We start from the raw sequence: 26,624 nt of genomic DNA on the forward strand, positions 1-26,624 counted from the left end.
CTTCTGCCAATATGCTCAAATTGTTTTGATTTCAGAGTGCAATGTAGCATAGTGACAAGAACACTGAATTTTCTATACAAAAAAAAAAAAGACTGGGTTCTGATCTTGTTTACCACTAATAAGACCAGTGACCTTCAGTGGCAATTCACACAGATTCTCTGGATGTCTGTTTTCTTATTAGTAAAGTGGAAGTGGGGTAGCTAGACAAAACTACATCTAATGTACATTTTATCTCAATAACTCTGCAATTCTAAGATAACAGGCAATTTCATTGTTTTGACCCTATTTCCTAGAACTTTGTGAACGCTACAGACCTTTAGAAATAAACAAATCTTTCTAAACTAAAGAGAGGCAGAGATGTAGGAACACAGTAGACCAGCAGAATCAAAATGCAGCCATGGAGGAGCAAAAAGAGTTGCTAAAATGTAGACAGCCATCAATAATGAAATAGCCCATACTAAAACATGGGGTGATCACAGCCTGAAAATGCTTTTTCTTTTGAAGCAGCCAATTCTTTTTTTTTAATATTTATTTTTTAGTTAGGACACAATATCTTTGTTTTATTTTTATGTGGTGATGAGGATCAGACTCAGTGCTTCACACATGCTAGGCGAGGGCTCTACCTCTGAGCCACAAACCCAGCCCCTGAAAGTTCTTTAGCAATAATTCAAAACTATCTGATGGCCACAGCGTTAGGCTGTGGATTCAGAATGCTGAGTTGTGGGGCAAGCTGTGCCACTTGTGTCTTCAGATTCTTTTGTACTCACCCTGAGACTCAGTTTCCCCATTTTCAAAAGAAAAGGGAATAATATGCTTTGAAACATCAAATAAGTGTGCCTAGGGTTTATGCAGGTTATGGTTTTCTTGAGGTCCTTAATGTTGGAAGAGGCTGTCCAACATGGACCCAGAGTGTCCCTGACAATCCTACTAGGTACACCAAGAATGCACGGTTCTGGCTGCTCTTTTACTCTCAACCCAGGCCTTTTCTCAGGGTTGTGTTTGCAGTGAGAAACCTTGAGGAATTAAGTAACATCTCACCCCAGAAGGAAATGCAACCTTACTCGAAATGTAATAGATTCCCCAAGCCCAGCTGTAACACAAATCTGCTATGTGTGTGCATCTCCCTGAGCCTCTCTCTCCACCTTGCTCCCAGGAGGACTCTGGAGAACTGGATATGGACAGGAAGTTCAACCTGTAGATTGTGCTGTGAATAATAAGGTCCTTATCTCTGCTAAGACCTGATTCTGTGAATCCTGCCCACATTCATGACACTGTGAAAGTGCTGCTTAGAGGAAATTCTAGCTCTTTCCCTGACCCAGTGAAGATGCTGAGTAAATGTATGATTGTTCGATGAATGCAAATTAAGGCATCTTGTTTATGTTTCATTACCGTTTTCATTTTTTGGTAGAATAAAACAGTCTTACATTTTAATTTAAAGCCAGTAAGACAGTTTATATGAAATTGCAATCTTCCTTTCTCCCGATTCTCACAAATTGTCACCTTGTAGGTAATACACTGCTGTATCATCAACATCCCACCCTGCCAACCACTCAACATTATTAGTGACCTATGGTATCTAGTACCTCAGCCCTTTCTTCTTTATTCTCCCACAGTTGGAATTTTTCTCACATTTGAAACCAAGATCTTACACCTCAGCTCTAAGGATCTTCTGATCCCTGAGCTAATCCAAGATCTACCACAATAATTACAAAGCAAGTTACTGATCTAGCACCAGAATGGAAAATATGCTTGCTTTGTCGAAACTTTACCAGTTATACTTCTCTGCCTTAATTGCACTTGAAATTGTTATAGAAAACAGGTAGAACTAAAAAGACCGTAAAATTGCTTAGGATCAGAACAGGATTTAAGCGCCACCTCTACTATATTTTGTTAGAATGTAAATATAATGGCAGGTGCTTAGGGGGAAAAAAAAAGAAAAGTATACCAATAAAAATCTTACATGCTGAACGCCAGGAAAGCAATAACACTTCTATTATAAACCATTTTATGTGATAATTGCCTTTTGAGAAATAGGGATAGGGATATTATCACTAACAGAAAGGCTTTTAAAGAAATGCGAATTCCAGATTAGGATCATTTTCAAGTGAGGTAAACAGCGATTTGTACGTGATTATTTCTTTGTTTTCTCACCAACTCTCAGCACTCCTCGTATTTCATACCATTATTTGTTTTGGGTAAAGTATCTTGAACACCTCGATATGCTTTCTCACCTTGCCTTAGGAGTCATGATTCTCCCAGACCTCAAACCGAGTCTACATGAAAGGACAAAGAACGCTGGCCAAATCATGATATGTTGTTTGTCCTCAGATGGATTTGGCACTCTTTTTGTTATTTATCAACATACACTTGCCAGTGGTATCAACAACCAGACAGAACAGGAATGTGACTCATTTGCAGCCAATCACAAAGCTTCAGGCTGTAAAAGCTGACCAGTTTTGGGACTGGTTGCAAAATCAGAAACCAAGGTGAAATAGAGGATGGAGCCTGGCCCCTAATTAAGGCACTTCTGCTGAAAGCCCTATTGCCCAGTATATTTGATGGCAAAAACATTTGTCACAGCTGTTCTCTAGCAGTTTACCAAGCAGTTAAAGTTTTATTAACTCTCAAAAGCCACAAGATACGCTAAATTCTGAAACCATATGCTATATTCTTGGGGATCAACATAGCTTGAACATGGTTACATAAACCAAAATATTTATTTCCAAATAAACGTCAGGTAAATATATCAAACTCAGTCTTAGAGTTTCTAACAAGTGTAATGTGCAACTACAACCTGTTGGTTGATGGGAAGTAAAGAAAGACAGCACATGTAACCCACATGTATTTCCAAAAAAATTCTCTTTTACAAAAGCACTATGTGTCTGCTTTACGTGGATATAGGGCCATCAGCTTTATGGGAATCAGCAATTTGCATGAGTCATCAGTAATATGTCCAGTATTTTATAGTTTACATTGTGTTTTCATACACAAATCTCATTCGGTCCTTGTAGCAATAGAGTCAGCATTTATTTTTATCATCATCTTTTAATAAAATAGGAAACTGAGCATCCAATATGTTAAATAATTTGGCCAGGTTCATGCAATAAGAGAATCAGACCTTAATGTTCGATCTCCACTCCCTAAATCCCAGATTCTTTCCAAGCAGATGCAGGGAATTTATTAAGTGTGGCACATATAATTAGAGTCCCATTATCATCCATGAGCAGACCATCATTCTGGCCTGTGCTTGCAATGTGGATACAGCAATGCAATGCCTTCTTGTTATTCATCCTACACAGCCATAGAAGATACTCCTTTAAGAAGGCAATATATTTCTTCCTGGAAGGAATGTTAATTTCAGGGCTGCAAACACAGGAACAGGAAGATGTGAAATTCACTCCACAGGCAAGAAAATAAAACTCAGTGGCCAACAACAAAAAAAAGAGAGCAATACCCCTTGTAATGGTGGAAGTCAACACTTTGAGACTAACAGTCCTGGAAGAATGATCCAAATCTAATGATCTGCACTATTAAAATTTCTGTAGGAAATAAATGACTAGAGAAGTCATATACTCATCTGATTTTACTGTTGTTGCTGTAAAAACTCTTTCTAAATGCAATTATGCCTTTAATAAGTAAATAAAATCAGTTGCAAAAGGCCGATCGGAGCAAATCGGGGTTCCAGTTATTGTCGCTTTTTCTTTTTTATTTCTTAAACAAGGCAGAAGTATTATGTACAAATTAAAAACAGATTTCACTTTAAAACCAGGCAAAGAAATGCCTTGGGCAATATAAACCCAAGGCGTAGCATGGGGTCCCAGAATTCGAAACATATAGTGTCTTTTCTAAGTTCTAACTCACAGAACAATTTTATCTAAGAAACTGTCCAGGAACACCAAAATAACCTTTATGGCCATTTTGGGCAATTCATTATGGTTACCCAGCAAGGTAATCATGCTCTCGCCTCTTTTTCAGAAACAGTCAATCTATTCCCATATTCTTGCTGCTCCTCCCATTCAACGAAGCCATCTGCTCTCCCATTAATAAATGTAGTGTTGTTCAAAAGCACTCTCCAGGTAGGTGTAGGAAAAGTCATCATTTTCACCATAAAAAGGAAAAACAAAGTGACTGTCAAAGCTCATCCCAAAGCTAATATTCTAACCTGTAAAATATCTGTACCACACAAGCTCCTTCTTCATCTTTACTAGCAAAAAAATATATATTTGTTTCCTGAGATTTCTTGAGCTCTCCAATTCATAGCACAATATCCCCCTTAGATGTCATTTCTTTGTGGTGAAGTTTCTGAAGTGCATCAGTTCTCGGCGGCTTTGGTCAGACAGGAGAGTGAAGCAGCAGCAGTAGCTGAATATTTCACTACTGACTTGTACACACAATCAGTGCTGAATTACATAGCTGTCAACACTCCCTGCCATTCTTTCTCCCCATCCCCAAGACACCTGTGAAGACCTACTGAAAATGACTCTGCCACTTGGGAATATCTTTGGAAGAACCAAGAAAACATTCAGTTGCTATAGTACATAACCGTCAATGGGCTGTTTTCATTATTATATTATATTTGGGCATTTTAAATGCCACCTTTCTTCTGAAAACTCATAGTTCTTTACGGAAATAAAACAGCCTCCAATGAAGCTAGGTTTAGATTTTTCTGAAGAAAAGCAACTTGCTCAAGGTCATAAAATAATTTAGAAGAAATACTGATTATCAAGTCCGCCCAAAGCACCTGCAAGACCCCATTTCAAGCCCCATAAGTCATTCAATTCCATCAAGAAAAAATGTAGCACAGCACATGAGTTGAAAGAATGCAAACTTCAGATTGACAGAGGTCTCAATTCCTGGTTCTGCCATTTACCATTGGTGACAACTTGGACACATATCTCTCGGAGTCTGGACTTTTATTTTCCACAAAATGCATGTAATAATATCATAGTTTGCAATATTTGGCAATGCATGGCTTAGTACAGTGACTGATAAATTACTAGATGCACAATATATGCTATTTTCCATTCTTTCTCCATTAACTGGCTTCTAATCAAACTGGAAATATTTTCCGTCTTTTAAAAACAAATATCAGTTTGCATGATATCAATACATTTTCAAATTTTTATGAAAAAATAAAGAAGCCAAGGTCATTAGTTTACAGAGCCACAACCAGATACTTCAGTCTATTCTGAATGTTGCTCAAAGGCCACATTTAGGGGCAAAGTATAGATGTAAACTAGAAACTTTGCTAGAAACTCCCATCAAATCAATTAAACTGGAGTACATATGACACCTATTAAACATGTGATGACATGTTGTATATATGTCTTTGTTAATGTCTCTCTGGTGACTCCACAAGATGCTTTTTGAACCATCTTCACTAAAGTACAAAGTACTCATTGGACTTCTGAAACAGTTTTTTAAAAGATAAAATGTCTCTAAAATAATGTTTTGATTCATTAAGTACAGTGGGATCAAAACCAGAAGGACTTGGCATTGGGCTTGTTCCTCTGGTTCTCAGGCTGCTTCGGAGCAGTGCCAGCTCAGGGAAAGGATGATCAATGTCTCGCATTCCACACTTCAGGCACTAATAGATCCTTGGCTCCAGGTTTCCCAGTGTTCAGAGGAAATGCCAGAAAACACATGCTGTGACAGAATCATTTTGGAAGCATCCATGCAGGCCAGAGAAATGAATAACTACCCTCGGCTCTCAAGAGCTCAGGCACAGCTGCTTTATACTGGACAGTGATTAGGATGGATCTCTTTATTCTGTTCAGTAACTGTTGTGCTATTAATGTTCATTACACACACACACACACACACACACACACACACACACACAGTCTTCTTAATGTGTAACTCGGGGATCAGTGCCCTATAGCAGAAGTACTTCCATGCCATGGTAAAAGGAAAAATTGAAAAGCCACTTGGTTTGTTTTAAACCTGTTTAGCTAATTACATACACATATATACACACATACACACACACACACACAAAATCAAACTTCTTTCATTCCATTATTTAATAATAATTTCTAGAATATCTTTCAGGTCTCAATGAGCTCATCATTCTGCTGTCTAGTCACTAGGATATGAATAAAATCAAGATAAACAAGGTCCCCCGCCTCTAGAGGATTACCTTCTAGCAAGGAATGCCATCAGTGCACAGGCAAACTCACCTTATGGAAGATGTTCTTGAAGCTACAAGTTACCAGGAGGACCTGACACTTCTCGAAAAGGTAGTAAGAACCTAGTCCCACCACACTTTAGAAGACTGTTGATGTCTCTGGGGGAGCTACTTCCCAAGCAATCCTTAGGTGTCTGATTAGTCAGTGCCCTTAGAGTACAGCACCATGAAGAAGGCTCTTTCTTCTTCTTCTTCTTTCTTCTTTCTTTCCTCCTCCTCCTCCTCCTCCTCCTCCTCCTCCTCCTCCTCCTCCTCTTCTTCTTCTTCTCCTTCTTCTTCTCCTTCTTCTTCTCCTTCTTCTTCTCCTTCTTCTTCTCCTTCTTCTTCTCCTTCTTCTTCTCTTTCTTTTTATTTTTAAAATATATGTCCTGAAAAGGAACTTACCCTGGTATGTTTGTTGTGATACAAAATGACTGTGTAAGTCAAGATGTAAATAAATTTCTCCTCAGGAAAAATGATAGGAAGTTTATAAATGGACTGGCTATCCAAAGCTTGCTAATAGTAACGGTTATTAGTAAAATAACTAGTGTTAACTATTTGAGAGTAGAATTCTCTTCTACTGACCTTCTACTGAAATAAAAGACAAAAATATAGAGGCTAAAATGCACATTTGCATAATTGCAAGAACATTTTTGTTTACTGTGATAGACCCTGCTTTTTCCTACAAGAGCCCCTTCTCTCACAAAAAGGTGATTTGTTTGGGGTTGCCTGTCCCATGCACTTCCCTCCTCCAAACATACTCTGCCGAAAAGTTAGGCCTGATCTTCTATATTGGTTCCTTATCACCACCACCCCTGTCCTGATCAAGGATTTGGGATGACCTGGCAGGGAGGAACTTTAGTGACTAGATGCTACAGAAAATGTCTATATTTCAGAGTACAGAAGAAGCACTCTGATTTTTTTTCCTCTACATTGCAGAATTCCATATTAAATTTATTAAAAATAAAAAGTCAATTAATTTAGCCTCTGCTTATTTTTTATATAAACATATATAAGTCTCAACATAGTATTACCCCATAAAGACAACTAACATCTTCATAAGTTAAGCCTAAAATATTTAAAGTTAGCTTGGTTTGATTTACTAAATAGTATTTACTGGTCCAATTTGTGCCTGAAAAGGTTAAAGTAATATAAATGTTAATGGGTGGGGTTGACCAACTTCCACACAGTAGGGCAAGAGTAATTATGGGCTCCTGGGCTACATATAAATACCCGAGAGAAGGGAAGTGTTCCATGGTATACATTTTTTTTTTATGTCCCAAAGTACCTAACATGGCTAGCAGGAAATTTATGTGCCATTCAGTAAAAGATTTAATTACCTTAATAACCAGTTTATGGTTGTTCCTTTCTCAACCCATCCTAAAGTTATGAAAGCTCAGACTACAAGCAAATCCCCAGCACCAGCAAATGAGGAACATGGTGGCCTTTAGCAATAAGAATTTTTATCATTGAGGAGCATGTAGATATTGGCCATAGTAATGCCAATCTTAGTTCAGAAATACAAGAGAAAAAATAATACAGTGCAAGAGAAAGGCTCATAACTCTGGTTAGTGATAGTAAAAGCCCTTCCTTTTCTACAACTGGTAAGGGGAAGTTTCATTCTAGAATAGGATTAAGAAGCCATGGAGCCACTTATCCTGAGCCACATTCTCTCAGTTTTCTCCATTGCCTTAGTTCCTGTGTCTTACTTTTGAATTCAACTGGTTCCAAACTCAGAAAACATGGCGCTACTTTAACAACACTGATCCCTATATCCCATTCCCAAAACCCGTGAAAGAGTTATGTTTTTGCTGTTGTTGTCATTAAGCAAGAAATAAGAAAAGTCATTGCTGCTAGTCTGACAGTTCCTGAAGGCAAAGATCATGGTATATAGTGTCTGATTAAAGGAGGAGCTCAATACAGCAGCTCAACAAAAATACGATTGAAGAAATGGGAGTTGGAACAATTGCCCTATCAATCATCTGTACTCATCCTGACAAGGAAAATAATCTAGAAAAATGATGTCTAGAACTGAAACTTCCTTTTGGAAGTACACGGAGATCATTTTCTACACGCATTATAAAAAAAAAAATTATGAGAAACTTGGTGACTAAAAGGAACAGAACCTTATTCTCTCACAATCATGGAGGCCATAGGTCCAAAACCAAGGTGCCAGGAGGGCTGCTTTCCCTCAGAGGCTCTGGGGGCAAATCCATTCCCAGCCTCTTCCAGCTTCCGGTGACTCCCAGCCATCCTTAGTTATGGCTACCTGGTGCCAATCCCGCCTCCATGGTCATAATGCTGACTTCTCCTCTTCACCTGTCTCTACTCTCCGTCTCCTACTCTTTTATAGACACTTCTGATAGTTTTTACAGCCCACCTGGATAATCCAGGATGATGTGCCCAGTCCAAGATCTTTCACATGATCACATCTGGAAAAACCCTTTGTCGAGATGGGCAAGATTACAGATCCTAGGAATTAAAATTTTCTATCTTCAGGCAGCCATTATTCAATTTACTACATACACCTTGAGGGAAATTATTCTTGTAATGAATGGGTAATAAATAAGTTCCTATCAGAACTCCAGTGACAACCAACAAAAGACAAAATCAGCATAACCAAACAGAAGAAAGGACCAAGTGGTAAAGCTGGGATTTGAGCCACTTTTACGGTTCTATCAAAAGACAGGAATCCGTTAATTCACAGAAACTGGAAAACCCAGGAAAAGTTTATCTTGAGCAACACTTGGTCCAAAGCCCTAAGCCATGTCATTAGGACTTGACTTCTCTCCATCATTCAGCTACTCCTTCCATGGTGTGTTTAGGGATTTCACACTGTGTCTTCTGGCACTTCCAAGTTCTCGTCTTCATTGCTGTTGGTGCCAATCACTGGAGGCATTACTATGGCCAAGACAGTAACTCATCTCATTGGCTGGGCCAAAATCACATGCCTGGAGCTGGGGATGGGTAACAGCCCTACCTAACCTGCATGGACTTGAAGTAGATGGGTTTTCTCCAGATGGAATCAGAATGCTATTACTTAAGCTCAGGGTGAAGGATACTAGGAAGCTCAAAGAAGCAAATACTCACCCAAGAAGATTTTCACTACAAATAGGAAAGTACCATGCATTTTAGTTCCTGAGAAGAGTTAAAGAATTGGTATTATGTACTCATATGTTAAAGCTCCTGGAATGACCCTGCCCACTGTCACACTTTTGGTCCCTGCCTGTACTCCTCATTAAGCGTGAAACATGAAACAAATGAGCTGAACCAGAAAACCTCTGCAAGTTACTACTCCGTCCTCTGGGTCGAACGATATCAGAGTTAGTAGAAGGCAGATGGTAATAAAAATGTCTTTCAATTGTTTCTGAAGCCTTGTAAAGTTTTTCATATTTAAGACACTATATTGTTGCATTAAGTTAGTAAATATACAGCTACTTCAAGACAGCAAATCTCGATACTACAGCAAGTACTATTAAGGTCCTAGAGTACTGTCTTACTCTGAGTCATCACTCTGGCATCTTTGTGTTTCAGAGCTCACCGGGTCAATATGAAAAGAGAAGAAACAGGAGGAAGAAAGGGAAAGGACTGTGTGGAAGACATCTGTCACTCAGATATGTAATTCTATTCCTTTGCTAACTTTAAGAATTCTGTTTAGGTTCTTTCTGCCAGAACATTGAAAAGCAAAAGAAAATTCCTGAGAAGAAATGGGAAGAAACAGCAATCTGAACCAGGAGGAAATAAAGAAAAGAAACAGCAGTTGCAGAATTCCCTGTGTGATGATCTCCCAAAAGATTAACCCAAATGTATTCCTTCATTTATAAATTCCACAATAAGAGTCTGTTTTTATGCATGGAGAAATATTAGTACGTTTCAAGTTCCAAAGCTTCAAAAATCAAATTATTTTGTGATACCAAATTCAATATCATTTTCCACCTCATTGAAAAAAAAAAAAGTCTAGTTTCCACTTTGCTTATAAATTGTTATGGATCCCAGTCTTAAATTCTTCCAAGTAATTTTGTGGAAATAAGTAAAAGACAGTTTTAACACATTTGCTACTATCACATGTGTACTTGAAATCATTAAAATATAAAGTGGAATATTTTATAAACATCATTGATCAAAAAACCATTTGGTGAGTTGTCATGACTGTGGGCAAAGGAATGAGCAGAGCACAAAGTCATTTTTCCTGAGAGTTTTCTCCAGTGCTTTCTCAATATGCAGTCATTTTTAAAGCATTATTAAAATTCATTATGCCTTCATTTTATATACAAAGGAAAAGACTTTTGATTGGGAGACCAAAGAACACATTCACATTCTCTCTCTTCCTCTTTTCCCCTGCCCCCTCTCTTTCCCTTTCTTCCTCTCTCTCTCTTCATCTCTCTCTCCCTCCCTCCTCCTCCTTCCCCTCTCTCTACCTTTCCCAGACTAGCTAAGATCCAATATCATCCCTAAGTATATGTACTTACATGGGCAGTGTGAAATCTCATCGAGTTTAATTAAAGATGGTTTTCAAATTTAACTAGTCCAAAAAGTAAACCTAAATATGTTTTATTTCCAGGGGAATGCATAAAGAAATGAAGAATATATATTTTATGAATGCTATGAACTAATATTTAGTTGTTTCACGGTCAGATTTTATGCCTGATCTCTAATTTCTAACATTCAATAATCATTTCTAATAATTAGAAATTAATCAGATTCATAATGGATTGGCAGAATGACAATAGACATAGGTTAAGCAGGACTGCAGAATATCGACATACTCCAATGGGAAACTGTTTTCATATTTTTCCTTATTTTGCTCTATTAAGAAAAATAGGCAAGTATAAAGAACATATTTACTGAGGATATTTGATATTATAATTGTTACAGTGTATTCTTAAACTTGATATCCTTGGTTCAAATTCAAGGATTGGCCTGTTCTCACATAAGATATTGAGTTTACAGAAGAAAATGCAACTGAATTTGTCAGCCTGAGTAGAGAGGACAAGTTCCACACACAGGACATACTTTTTCTTCCCCCCCAATCTTACAAACTTAAATCAAGTTCTGGAATTAATGCCGCTGATATCTTAGATCATGCTTCCATTCACACAGAGTGAGTATCAGGAATATGTTTAAAAAACAGATCCAAAGTATGAACTTACTATATGCTTTCCAGGATAGAACTTTGAAAAATAAACTGCAATTTTAATTCACATATACACTAAGATCAGCACTTCACAGCTGTCTGGTGGGGCACATAGGAATGTTCTCAGGGAAAGTCTCTGAAACTGTCTTCCTTCCCCAAAATCCTTGTCCTCATGATTCCAACTGCTCAAGAGAACAATCCCCCAAAGAGATAAAATGCCGTCCTTAGAATGAATTACCACCTTCTCTAAGAGACCCTCGGAACTAGTCTCTCACTCTTCTTCCATTCCCCTCAATCTTCACAGACCCACAGTCTTTCATCTCTCTCCACACAACTCCCTGAACTCTACATGGTGCTTTAAGAACCTCAGGACCCCTGGGTTTGGTGGTGCTTGCCTTGTAATCCCAGCAGCTCTGGAGGCTGAGGCAGGAGGATCTCGAGTTCAAAGCCAGCCTCCGCAACTTAGCAAGGCCCTAAGCAACTTAGCGAGACCCTGACTAAATAAAATATTTAAAAGGGCTGGGGATGTGGCTTGGTGTTAAGACCCTTGGGTTCAATCCCTGATACCAAAAATAAATAAATAAAACAAACTCAGGGCTTTCCATCAGCTAAACTGATCTCACTGCATTTTCTATAGATTCCCTCCCCATCTTCTTGTTTCACCCACCTTTACTGTCCTAAGGACTCAACTCTCATGATAACTTCACCCTTCTCCTTACTCCTACACTCCACCTCTTCCAGCTCTCCCATGGTCTGTTTACTCTTTCCTTCCAGCCCTCGCAAACTCTTAAGACTTTAGGTAAAATCAATTTCTTCCTTGATCCTCAGGGACACTTTCCAACCACTTCTCTTTTCTCAGGAAAAAAAAAAAAACTAACACAATAAACTATCTCTTCATTTTCATACTCACCCCGATCATGATAACTTCACCCTAAAACTCCATCTCTTCCAGTCCTATCCTGCCCTCAAGTGAAGACCCCAGTTCTAACTGCACTGAGAAAATAGAAGCCAGTCCATCACCTAATCCACCAGCCTGTCCCCTCTGTGCCCGTGTCCTTGCCTTTCACCTGGGACAACAGGTGAGCTGTCCTTGCTCCTGTCTAAGGCACTTTTCTTGATTGAAATATGAGTAGCATACTCCATGCTCCTCTGATTTCCCTTCTAGCTGTTCATTTTCCACTTCCTTTGCTGGGAACTCCTCTTCTTGCCCTTGATGTTGGAAATCCCTGAAGCTCAGTTCTTAGACTTTTTTTTGCACTTACATTCACCCTCTCATTGACATTATCTGTATTGCTGCTGTCCAATACGGTGGCCACTAACTACCCGTAGCTACTGAACATTTAAAATTTGTCTAGTCCCGTTTGAAGAATAGTTCAACTAAAATATAGACCAGATTTTGAAAACTTAGTGTCTTGGTCCACTTTGTGCTACTATAACAGAATATGTGTCCCTGGGTAATTTATTAAGAACAGAGATTCATTTCTTATGGTTCTGGAAGCTGGGAATTCCAAGGTTGAGAGGCCAGTATCTAGTGAGGGCTCATTTGCTATGTTGTCACATGAGAGAAGGGAGAAAGGCAAGAAGGAGTCCACAAGGGACAGGGCGAGAGGTGGAACTTGAAGCCTCAAGTCTTAAAATAACTGTTGTTTTAAATTCATTCATGAAGACAGGCCCTCACTGCCTCATCACCTCTCGCCAGTCTACCTCTTACCACTGTTGCAACTAGGATTATGTGTCTAACATGTTTTTTAAGTGACATTGCACTTACTATGAAAAAAAAGACATAAAATATCACAGTACTTTTTATATTGACTATTAAAATTGATAACATTTCAGCTCTATTAGGTTAAATAAATGCATTATTAAAATTAATTTGACCATTACTTTTTACTTTTAAATATAGCCACTAGAAAATTTTCAATTATGATATTTGCAGTTCACACTGGACAATATTGATGTATTCATTAATGGCTTTAGCAATTCCTAAAAAGTCCACACCTATGGAATAGATTACCTTGTTGATATTTTGATTCGTATATCTAATAAGCACCTCAAACTTCCCATGTCCAAAATCCTAAATTTTGAGTTTCTGCCCTTTCAAAATTGCATCTCCTTCTCTTCCCCAATTCAATGAGTAGCAATGCTCCTCTCCAGTCCACCAGGCAGGACTAAAGCCTAAAAGTCATTCTTTTTTGGGGGGATTGGGGGATAACTAAAAATTGAACCCAGGGGAACCAAGCCATATCACCAGCCCTTTTTAATATTTTATTTAGAGTCAGGATCTCTCTAAGTTGCTTAGGCCTTGCTAAGTTGCTGATGCTGGCTTTGAACTCAAGATCTTCCTGCCTCAATTTCCCAAACCTCTGGGGTTTTAGGTATGTGCCACCATGCCCAGCTAAAAGTCATTATTGTCTCTCCCTTCCCCTCACACCCCATGCCTCATCTTTCAAGGACTAACAATTCCACCATCAAAATATTTTTAAGGCAGCAGTGTAAGGAAGTGATCTTAGGGAGATCACTTAGGGAATAAAAGAGGGAGAAATAAAACAGGCAAAATAGGAGAGCTAATTTAAGAATCTATGTTGACCTAACCATCCATCACCCTGTGACACTGGTTGCTTAACTGTGTGGAACTTTCTGAAAACTTTATGGAATGGTGCTGAAACCCTTGTGCCTGAAGAAAGAGAGGAGGAATCACTATCCTTGAGCAGTCATTCGCCCTTCCTGCTCACTCAAGTGGCTGGGCTGAGCCAGGTTGTATGCAGAAGGGTGGATCCCAGGGCAGGAAGAAGTCAGGGAAACTAGAGCAGAAACCAGTCAGTAGCTGGAATGGGTAGAAGAATATGAGGCTGAGAAGATTTCAAGTGGTGTGTGAAACGTGTTCGACTGAACAGCCCACATGCAGTGGTATACTAAAGTCAGCTCACACCTGTCAGGAGAGCTGATTGCAGGCATCTCCTCCCAATACCTACCATCAGTGATGTCACATTGGTCATCTGAAATGGGCTGTGTTCAGAGTATTTACACCATGGAAATCAGCAGATGCTACAAACCAGGGCTTCCTCCCTCCCTGCAACTTTTACCAGCATACCATTTGACATCAGGTTCTGTTTTTATACAGGCTCAGTTCACTTCTTCTCTAGCTCATTCTCAAAAACTGCAGCCACATTAGCTTTTTTTTTTTTTTTTTCATTTTGAGTGCCACCCCCCAACTTTGGTTCACTGCAAATGGTTTCCCTGTTGCCTAGATTTTCCTACTACTAGGCTGAGTGATTCCTACTCATCTTGTACATCATCACTCAAATGTCATTTCCTCTAGGAAGGCTTTCCTGAGCTTCAGTCAGGTCCAATTCACTCCGTATACACTCTTAGTCTACGTATTTGTGAGTATTTATTGATAATGCCAGATTCACGGGAACCCAATAGACCTCCAGGAGCCAAATCCGATGCAGTCACACAAGAGTCTTTATTGCAAGCTCAAGCCTGGACTCACAACTGTTTCCGATGCAGCGGTCCCAGGGAGTGAGTCCCAGCCCTTTGTTCAGTGAGATTTTATAGGTTTTTGGGGATACTCTATGCGTCACAACATTACCTAGCAAAGCATTTCACATCACAGGAAAGTCAAACCACAACTCTTAACATTGATTAGCACATTCACTGGTGGGAACAAGTTGGGTAGGGGTGATTGGTTAGTACAAGAGGGGGATTTCTTTGAACTGATTGGTTTAGGCCACGAGGAGAGTACGTGCTAAACTACATGGTTTCCCAACATGTTATCAACCACCATAAACTATAGGGGGGTCATCTGGCATCCCAGGTATTTTCCCTGTCTCATGCTGATTGGAGGTTGCTGGGGGGTTGCTATGGGTCCTCATGTAGCTTAACTGAGTCAGGGACACCTGGTGCTGCAGATCTCTCCTGTTACTTACAGACAACTCAGCAGGGTGGGTATGTGCCTAGGAGTGCTCTGTGGGTTTTTCCCAGGACAAGGGTCACGTCCCCTTCCTTAGGACAGGCCTTAAGGTAGAAGCTGGTTTCTCAAAAATGGAGTCACAGCAGTTTCTCAGTTTCTCCAGCTAGACCGTGAGTTCCATGAGAACATAGTTCAAGTCCAGTTTTTCTCACCTTTGTATTCTCTGCCCAGAGTGTTGCACAGTGTGTTAGTCACGTCTGCACCACTGTGACCAAAATATCTGACAAGAACAATTTAGAGGAGGGAAAGTATTTTGGCCCACAGTTTCAGAGCTTTAGTTTATAGTCAGCTGACTCCATTGCTCTGGGCCCAAAGTGAGGCAGAGCATCATAGAAGAAAGGTGTGGCAGGGGAGAGTTGCCCGCCTCATGGCCACCAGGAGCAGACAGAGAAAGGAAAAGGAATCAGGGAAGATGAACCCTTCCAGGGCATGCTCAAGTGATCCACCTCCTCCAGCTACTACCCCCTGCCTAGTTACCACCCAGCTAGTCCATTCAACCTGGGACAAACTGATTAGGTCACACTCTCATAATCTAATCATTTCACCTCTGAACATTCCTGCATTAATATAGGTACACCTCATATCCAAACCATAACATATAGTTATTTAATGAACAAAAGTTTTTAGATCAACAGATATTAAAAGAAATATTACCTCTATTAAATGAGTAAAGCTACAGTTGTCTGATGGATATTGAAAAAAAGTCCTCATACTTGGAAATTTTAGAGCCAAGTTAGAGAACACAAGAAGACTCCATGGGTATGCGTCACAGCTATAATCTTCTGAGCCAAATATGTCCTATAGCCAACTATTAAGGACATGAGAAACTTCTTTAGCCAAACATCAATAAAGAAAAGATGTGAGTCTAGAGATGGGCACAGTGGTGCACACCTGCAATCCCAACAACTTGTGAGGATAAGCCAGAGGATCACAAGTTCAAGGCCAGATTTTGCAACTTACTGAGTTCCTGTCTCAAAATTAAAAATAAAAAGGATTGGCTATTCTGGAAAGCGGTAGGTAGTTTCCTCAAAAAACTAGGAATAGAACCACCATTTGACCCAGTTATGCCACTCCTTGATACATATACAAAGAAGTTAAAATCAGCATACTATAGTGATGCAGCCACATCAATGTTGACAGCAGCACAATTCACAATAACGAAACTATGAACCAACCTATGTGCCCTTCAAAAGATGAATAGATAAGGAAACCATGGCATATGTATACAATGGACTATTACTCCCCCATAAAAAAGAATGACTTCATGACAGTTGCAGGTAAATGGATGGATCTGGAGACTATCATGTTAAATAAAATAAGCTAATCTCAAAAAAAAAAACAACAGTTGATTGTTTTCTCTGATATGTAGATGCTAACACACAACAAGGAGGGGTGAGAGGAATAGACATTTAGTGGATTATACAAATGGGAATGAAGGGAAGGGAGAAGGAAGGGGAATGGGAAAGACAGTAGAATGAATCTGACACAATTTTCCTATGTTCATGTACGAATATGCCACCAGTGAAACTCCACATCATACACAGCCACAGACTGTGGTTAGAATAAGATATACTCTGTATATCTAAAAAGAACAAATAAAATTTGAAAAAATATAAAGGGTTAGGGATGTAGCTCAGTGATAAAGCACCCCTGAGTTCAATTTTTAGTACCAAAATACAAAAGCGGATGAGCTGATGATGTAGCTCAGTGACACAAAGCCCCTGGTTCAGTCAGTCCCCTCTGCTGGGGTTAAAACAGGACATAAGTCTGTGGAGTATCTATCGTCCCTGCCAAAGTATCCCCTATTAGAGTTCACATATCCATCCATGCTTGATCCATGCTTGATCCCTGACACACTTCCCCTCCCCCAACAAGACAATCCAAAGTTGTCCCAGGCACTGCACCCAGCTCTGGGCCCAGGACCAATGGTTGATTTCCGACTTTCTTGGTCAAATCTTTATGGTCCAGTAGCAGGTGAACCAAATTCAAAAATTATCTCTAGCTTCCCCCTGAAGTTCACGACATACAGTAACAGAACAGGTACAAGAAAATTGCAAGAAACTTCCCTTAGTGAAAGGGAAGGAGAGAATATGCATAGAGGTCCCTGATCCAGAGAGGGTACAGAATTCTGCTGGGCTGCTGGAAAGTCACCAAGAAGACCCCCTAGGGATGTCTTTGAATACACAGCCATTCTATTCTGGGAAGCATTCTGTTGTTGTTCTGGGTCTTTTTGTTTTTGTAGTGTCTCCTGGATCCGGAGCCTCTCAAGGCTCTTATTTCTTGCTCCCCAGTCACATCTTGCTGTCATCCTCCCTGGAGGCTGCATAATGTGTGTAGTTAACTTCCTGTGGGTTATTTTACTTTGTGAACATTCAATTAAATCAAGTCTCATGCTTTTTTCAGCAATGGAATTTTCTTAAAAATTTGGTGATTTTTTTTTACAATCTATTTGCTTCCAATTAATTTTACATGACAATAAACACATTCAGTCTTATTTTTTCCCCCTGAGGTTTCTTTTCCCCACTTTTTAAAATTGGTGCATTATAGTTTTACGTACTGATGGGGTTTATTGTAACATATTCATACATGCACACAATATAATTTGGCCCATATCCCTCATCAGCAATCCCCCTTCCTCCCCACCTCCCACCCCTTGGAGCATTTCCTCTATTGACCTCCCTTTGGTTTTCATGAGATCTGTCCCCTCCTTTGTTTGCTTTTTTCCTCTCTAACTTCCACATATGAAAGAAAACATATGGCCCCTGACCTCCTGAGTTTTACTTATTTCACTTAACACAATGGTCTCTAGTTCCATCCATGTTCCTGCAAATGACATAATTCATTTTTCTTTAGGACTGAAAAAAAACTCCATAGTGTATATTACCAAATTTTCTCAGAGTCATTTTTTATACAGAGTTCTAACATTGCCTTGGTTTCCTTACCCCTTGGCTTTAGTCTCTTAGTGGTGACTGCCCTGAGGCCATCTGAGATAATGGGCTAGGTGGTGAAAGATATATCCTTTACATTATTTTTTGCTGCAATGTCAAATCATAAGGGTATTTGCTCAAAAAAAAAAATCCCCAAATATCTCTGGGGTATCTCTGTGGAAATTTCATTTCCCATTGCAAACTAGTTGGTACTTTCTTAGATATATAACTTTTTGGTACTTTTCTTAGATATCCTAAACGCATTCAGAAACCACCATAAAGCTTCTTCACCTAAAGCTACAAGGCTCAGGAGGCAATGGTCTACATTCCAACTTATTCCTGGTGGCAGCATTACCATTTACATAGGATGCTCTCCAACCTTCTAAATTGCCCTGGGTTCTAGTATGTCAATGGTTCTGTGCTGCCTCTTAGAGGAAACCTCTAGGCCAAGGCCACGTCTCTTCCCAGTTTCTCATACTCCACTGCTGACCAAGTCTAGATCACTCTACCTCTCCAATACCTCTAAATCCCTTTCCTTCAGTGCTATCCCCAGTACAACTGTCTTAATTTAAGTCCTCCTTTCTCATGTAAATTAACGTTTCCTTACTGGTCTCTATGCCTCCAAGATCACATTCCATCTCTGCTGCCAGTAAACATTCTAAAGTGCAAATGTGATTGCAAATTTTCTTGAAAACATTTGGATGACTCCTATACTTTTAGGTTAAAATTCAATGTTTGTTATGGTTTGGAGGTGAGGGTGTCCCCCAAAAGTTCACATATAAGACAATTCAAGGTTCAGAGGAGAAATGATTGGGTTGGGAGAGTCTTAACCCAATCGGTGATTTAATCCCCTGATAGGGATTAACTGAAGTGGTAGGATGTGGCTGGAGGAGGTGGGCATTGGGGCATGGCTTTGGGAATATATTTGTATCTAGCAAGTGGACCCTCTCTCTCTGCTTCTTGATCACCAGGATATGAGCGGCTTCCCCAGGCCACACACTCCGCCATGATGTTCGGCCCCATCACGAGCCCCGAGAATTGAAGCCAGCTTTCTATGGACTAAGACCTCTGAAAACTTGAGCCCTCAAATCAACTTTTCCTCCTCTATAGTTGTTCTGGTCAGATCCTTCAGACACAGCAGCAAAAAAGCTGACTAAAACAATGTTCTTCAGTGTCTAGTTACCACTCCCGAAACCTCATGTTCCAGGTCTAGAAGAACAATTTAGCTCCTTTGAATATACCACAATCACCTTTTCAGAATTCGATCATCAGGTAGATGCTAAGACCTCTAACTAGATGGGGTTTTTCTTCTTTCTTAAGTTAATTATTCATACTTCAAAATTTACCAAAGATGTTAAATTTCCTGGGAACCTGTCTCTGGCTGCTAATCTGAAAGAGGTATCCCCCAATTGATTTCAAATCAATAGATTTGTTTCTATATATAATTATCAATTTGGTATATTTTAATTACCTGTCCTCCTTCATCCCACAGTATGCCATCATGTCCATCAAATTTGAACTCTTAAGGGCAAGTAGCATATCTTTTGTTCCTTATACATCAAATATTTAATAAATGGCTATTGGAGAACACATACACGAACCTCAAAGTCTCAGCATGGTAATGGACCCTCCTGTATACACACATCTTCAGTCTTCTCTTAAGTACCAGATCTCATTTTCCAACCTCCTAATGACTATCTCATACACATAGCTAATTAACAGGTCTAAAGTAAACGTCCCAATCCTTCTCCCAATCCTTTCCCTGTCTATCCAATATCTGCTTTTCTCTGATATGGCCTGAAGGTTTGTGTCCTTCCAAAATTATTCCTGGAATCTAAGACCCAGTGCAATAGTGTTAAGAAGTGGGGTTCCTGGGAAATAATTAGGTCATAAGGGCTCCACTTTCATGGATAAGACTAATGCCTTCATAAAATATGCTTCAGAGAGCAGCCTAGCCCTCTTCTCTTCCATCCCTCCAACTATGTAAGGGACATTCCCTCCAGAGGATGCAATGTTGAAGCACCATCTTTGAAGCAGAGAGCAGGCCCTTACCACTTCCCAATTTTTTGTGCCTTGATCTTTGACTTCCCAGCCTCCATTACTGTGAGAAATAAACTTAGACCATTTACATATTACCCAGTCTCAAGTATTTTGTTATAGCAGCAGAAACAGACTGAAACACCCACTGATTCCCTGTTTCAATTCAATGATATCTGTCTAGTTTCAAAGTCTAGAAACCTCAACATCTTTCTCAAAATCTTAATTTTCATTATACAACCAGTTGATCTTCCAAAAAATAATTAAGTCATCCTAAAATAGTTCTCTAAGTCTGAATTTACCAATATATATATTTTTAAAAAAAAACAACTCAAGAACATTAATTGGAGTAATATGAAAAACAATGGTATTCTTTGGTCAAATGAAAACAGTAAACTAATTTCTTTTTTGCAGTATTTTCCAGAGGTTTTAATATATTAATGATCAATATGAATGTTCAAGAGGGGAAAATAATAGGTATTTTTTCAAACTTATCTGACCAAAGAGCAATTTTGCCACAGCAAGTCACTCAGGACTAGTGTTCCAGCACTTACATGCCATCTCCTCTCTATGCGCCATGCTTCACTGTGTCCCTGCGAGAGAGCCCTCCTCTCTTACCTGCCCCGTCTCTGTGTCTCAGCCAGCCTCCCCACTAAACTCTCTGGTGCCATTCTCTCCGTAGCCTCTGCTGCCAGTTTTATTTTCCTGACAGAAATAATGGGTCACACCTGACCCCTTCCTTAATCACAGCTTCAAAGTCATCTCTGGTTTTTCATGAAACAGATTCAATTCCTAGTCCTGCTTATGTTCCCTCAAACCTAGCCCTACCACTCCTCCCAACTTCATTTCTTACCACATCACTTTGTTCCAAAAATATACCATGATTTTTTACCCTTTAGAACTTTAATATGCTTGGCTCTAAATGCTTAATGTGTCCTCTGGGTCCCTGCCCTACCTCTCAACAAACTTCTCCTTAAAACCATTTCTCAGGAGATCTACTCCAATAAACTGTCATTCCGGCCTTTCTTGGTTTCTGCTTGATGTCTCCATAACACTCTGCATTTACCTCTATTATGGCAAGGATCACCCTGTGTTTAACCCACACAACTGTCTGAGCCTTTTAATTTTAATTTTTTCAGTTCCTAACATAGTGCTTGGCACAGAGCAGGCACTTTTTGTAGAGTGAAAAAGATACAAATGAATGAATGAATGAATGAGCATGTTTACAAATATAACTAAGAGGAGAAAATTAACATGAGGGCTTGAAAGCCATAACTAGAAACATGCTATGAAAAGTTCCTTTATGGGACTGGGGCTGTAGCTCAGTGGTAGAGCCCTTGCCTAGCATGTGTGAGGCACTGGGTTCGACCCTCAGCACCACATAAAAACAAATAAATAAAATAAAGGCATGCTGTTCTTATACAATTAAAATGTTTAAAAAAAAAGAAAAAGAAAAGTTAGTTTATTTAAGTCAGTAATGACTCAGGCAAATAACACTTTCCTTGAATAGAACTCCGGTTTCTAATTTACTGATAGGGGGTATATATCTTGTCTTAAGGGAAAAACGTTTCAGCTTAAAAAAAAAAAATCTTTGTAGTGTTTTGGGGGAGCATACTTGTATTTTATTGTATGTATTATTGGTAAGTTGCCTGCTTCACCTACCTCATTTGATAGCAGAATTCAGGCCTATAATCTAATGACTGTTTTGGTTACAGTAAAATAAACAGTCTCTGAGGATCTGCACTAGAAAGAACATCACTGCTAGAAGACACGCCAGCCAGTCTGGTCCCCCAAACTTCCTTTTCCCATAAAGATGCTCTCCTCATTTTCTGGTGGTCCCAGAGACTGGCAGCTCTGTTAATCACACCTCCCTATCTTTCATGGCTCAAATTTAAAGTTTAGAGATTGCCCGAACAAGGAAATTCTGTTACAAGCACGGGAGAAGTCAATAGTTCCTTCTACTGGTTGCTGAATTGCTTAACTCCACCCCAAACTTACCTTTTGTAAAAAGATCTATACACTGGTATTTTTCTTTCATTTTAGAGACATGTGGCTCCTGGGAAGAAGTTTGTGGTATCGAGGGCTCCTCTAAAGTTTCACTTTTGGAAAGCTCCTTGGAGAAACCAATACTTCTCAGTGCTGTCCGGTGTTCTTGGACCATGTCAAATGATTCCATTTTTTTAATCTTTAAAGGTATGTATTTGCTGGATTTCAGTTTTTGATGTTTGTTTCTAAAAACATTTATAGAAGGACCTCGAATTTTATTCTATAAGTAAAACAAAAAAAATTTTTTCAATTGATTTTAGTATTCATGATTTACAAAATTCATAATTTTCATCAACAAATTAATAAAAACGTATAATATACTGTAATAGCAAATTAATAATTTGGTAATACATTAAATTTTAATCAATTAACAAAATTGTGTCTTTACCAAATACATTTTACAAACTACCTTACTATACCAGGCATTCACTATAAAGCACAGAATAATAATCAGCTAAATCAAGTGTTATTCTATGTAACTCTCCAAAATCCCTTCACAAGTATGAGATTCATATCTCACTTCAAAAGAAATGTTAATTTTTAAAATAGTAACTTTCCCTTCAAATGTGATGTTTTAAAATACAGGTTCAAAGTCTATTTTAAAATAGGAGTTTTCAAATAGACATATAAGAATTTAATTCTTTTGGCCATCTTTAAGGAACTTTTAAATGTCCATAAAATGCTAGCATCCCTGAAAGAATGAACAAGGCTCATCGTCGGAGAAAATGCCCATTTATTGAGGAACAGCTCTGCATATTTATAGAGCCAGGGGTGGTTTGACGGTTATAATAGTTTAACAGTTTAATGGTTTGACAGTTGGCACAAGGTGCTTTCTGATTGGTAGGTAAGGATCATGTGAGTCAGCAGGGCTAGTCTGATTGGTGGGTAAGGATCATGTGAGCCAGCAGGGCTAGTCTGATTGGTGAGCAAGGATCATGTGTGCCAGCAGGGCTCACCATTGGAGGCTCTTTTCAGGGGATGGGGAAATTAGTCTTTGGAGCCGGGGCGACTACCAACAATCCCCAAATCTCTTTTTCTTCTAAACTGGAAATAATTGAACAGATGTGAAAGTAGGCTCTCAAGAAAACCATACTGATAATAGGATATGTATTTCAGAGTCTTTTATTCACCTAATTCTATGTTCATTTTGACCAACTTGAATAAAGAAACTAATATAGCTCCAGACCTTTGATGGATAATTACCTGAATAATTATAATTGGTCTAAGGATACAGCAATAGCTCTCTGCTCCCAACCTTGGAAGAGGTCAAATCATTGCCATTTCAAATCATTTCCAACTCGAGATGCCAACAAAAAGGCTACTACAGTAAGCTGGCATTGTCTGGCCAGGCAACCTTATGCTTTTACAGTCAGATAAGATTCCTAACACAGGTCATGTTTCCAAAGGCAGGTGTGTCGAAAAGAACACTATCAAGCTTTCATCACATGCTCCTCCCAGCAAAACCAATACAATTAAAAATTATTTAAAATGTGTTAAAGGAAAAAATTGATAAGTGATGTTAATAACAATGTTGATTATAAGATAAAACCACCTATAGCCCATGTCAGCATAGAGAACCATCCAAAAGAAACGTAAGTAAAAATTACAGCCCTCCTTCCTACCAAAATAAGCATTATAAAATATTTAATATCTTCATTTAAAATTCTATAAAATATTTTTTTAAGTATTCAAACCAGAAAAAGGCATATAGTACACCATTCTAAGATGCCCTTCCCCCACCTGCCTCTCAAAGGTCCCTTTGTCACAACAGCTGCCCCTTCTCCAGATTTCCCAAGTGCTCTGTGGATGCTTTTCTCCAAAATGTCATCCATTGCTGGCCTTCCTCTTCTCTTGGCTCTCCTTTTCCCTGCCTCTTCTCATCTTCCAGATCTATGCCATTCAGCAAATATTTATTGAGCCAGGCATAATGCTTGTTGCTAAGATGCTATCAGAGTGGCAAGCAGACTATTCTAATGCAAAGTGACCTGGATGAAGACACAGGTAAGCATGTCTTGCCATGGGCAAACACAAAGTAAGATGCATCTCCCAGTACGTTTCTCACTTTATCTTCATCTACACAGTGTTTAGAGAAGTGTTTACTTGAGATAACAAATTCAAATAATCTTGTTATAATTCACCAAAAGAAAACATCCAAAATTGTATTAAATGTGCAAACTCAATACACGTGTATATGATTAAAAACTTGTATGACTGAAAAATCCTATTTTTAAATGCCATCTGAAATCGACTTTCATAGCTACTGACAGTTTTATTTTCTCTTCTATTCTGAACCTGTCACATATTAGGGTTCATGCAATTCTTGGAATAACCCATTGTAATATACAAAAATAGTTTCCTAAAAAACAATGATAGATAAATACAAAGCACTAACCTCATTTATTCTTTGATAATGTTCGGCAATGAGAGTTTTTGCTTCTTGAAAAAAATCTTGCTGGATGATCTCTGATGTAGGCCCTGAAAGAAAAACAGAGAAACACTTCATTTTTTTTTTAAGTAGTTACTTGTACTATTATCTCCATCAAAATGATGAAACTGTGAGATTAAATTTTGGGGACAGGTATGACTCTCATAAGACATTATAAAAAGTAAACTTTATAAAAGAACATTATAAATGGATACAAAAGAAGTCAATACAATGATTACTTAACTTAATATTTTGCTACTTAAAATGAAAACTCAGTTTGCAGTGGTCACAGTGATGAGATAGATTATCCTAAATTATTAAAGCTCAGTGAACGGAGGGAGTGGGGATAGGAAGAGGAAAGACAGTGGAAAGAACCTGACATAACTTTCCCATGTACTTATATGATCCACCACAGTGAATCTCAACACCATGATGTATATCCATAAGACTGGGCCCCTAATTAGAATAAGATATACTTTGCCGCAGTCTGGCTGGGCACAAATCACGAGCCACTGAAGCAGGAACAAACTTTATTTTTTATTTTTTATTTTTTTTTAAGAGAGAGTGAGAGAGGAGAGAGAGAGAGAGAATTTTTAATATTTATTTTTTAGTTCTCGGCAGACACAACATCTTTGTTTGTATGTGGTGCTGAGGATCGAACCCGGGCCACACGCATGCCAGGCGAGCGCGCTACCGCTTGAGCCACATCCCCAGCCCAAACTTTATTTTTTTACTGCAAGAAAAAACCTCACACACGCTCCTGGGGAATCCTCCCGAAAAGCCACGAGGCTCCTGCAGGAAACCTCAGCTGGAAATCTCTCCCCGGGAAATCCCTCCTCCTGCACTTCGCCAACCAATGGGAACTCCCGGGGAATCCCAGTGAGAACTAAAAATAGCGCGAGAACTCAAAAATAGTGCTAGAACTCAAAAGTAGCGGCAGAGGCGGATATTAACGCCTTGCCTGTCAATCAATACTGTTGGCAAAATGCCAGGGGCCATACAGACTCAGCTGTGGCTCTCAGCATCTCCCCCTTCTGTTTAATTAAACAACAAGTAATGTGGCTTAGGGACCGTGCCTGTTAGGTAGTCCAATTCAACATATGGTCCTTACCCATCATCGGATGAACTGACCTCTAGGCGTCAGCCTCCTGTCTTAGGTTGGTACCACTGCAATCGGATCATACCCGTCACTGACTACCGGTCCAGCATACAGCCATACTTGTGGATAGGCCTTTGCACCAGTGGGGGGGTGAGGTTCTTTGCCTCACCTCTGTTGGCCCCCAAACTTGGCCTTGGTGCCAGTGGGGGGGTGAGGTTCTTTGCCTCACCTCTGTTGGCCCCCAAATTTTAGACCATCACTAGTAGAAGGGAGGAGGATGAAAAATGCCATGACACCAAGCCAATTGAGGGCTCCGTTGAAAAATTGTACCACCGGTGACACCATCAGCAAAGATGCCAGCATTACCACAATTCGCTGCACCAACAGATAGTTCACAATGCATACAAGTGATACATAGTCCAGGCAAGTTCTGCAAGCAGTTCAAAGTAGAGGAATCTGTCAATATGTCCATTTCCTCCCAAAGTAAATCGACTCCTTGATTGAGCATTACTTGTTGAGTTATTATTCACTGATGCATCAGTTTATACAGTTTGTTGATAGCTACCGAAGAAGCTGTAGTATGGTTTTATCTTTGTCTTCACTGGCACTGGGATGAAGATAGGAATTCTGGCAATGATGCTAGGAAAAAAATTATGTAACATTCCAACAGGCATTAAGAAAACAATTTTTTGAACAATTTACATTATCCTGAACAGAATTATTAAATATAATGAAAAGGAAAAGTGAAAGTAAACAAACAGATCTGTTAATCACTTTTAAAAACAATAGTAAGCAAACAGATCTGTTAACCACCTTA

General features: G+C 39.2%; 1 protein-coding gene across 1 annotated transcript in view; it reads right to left on the bottom strand.

Annotated features, from left to right (window-relative positions):
- Positions 1-26,624, bottom strand: part of LOC144257130 (IQ domain-containing protein M-like) — a 56,295-nt gene that overhangs the window by 15,887 nt on the left and 13,784 nt on the right. Inside the window, exons 2-3 of the mRNA XM_077803105.1 lie at positions 24,676-24,758; positions 22,236-22,503 (exon numbers count right to left, since the gene is read on the bottom strand). Coding sequence (XP_077659231.1) covers positions 22,236-22,503; positions 24,676-24,758 — 351 coding nt within the window. The remainder of the gene's footprint in view (positions 1-22,235; positions 22,504-24,675; positions 24,759-26,624) is intronic.

The sequence above is a fragment of the Urocitellus parryii genome, chromosome 10, assembly GCF_045843805.1.
Source record: "Urocitellus parryii isolate mUroPar1 chromosome 10, mUroPar1.hap1, whole genome shotgun sequence".
NCBI lineage: Eukaryota > Metazoa > Chordata > Mammalia > Rodentia > Sciuridae > Urocitellus > Urocitellus parryii.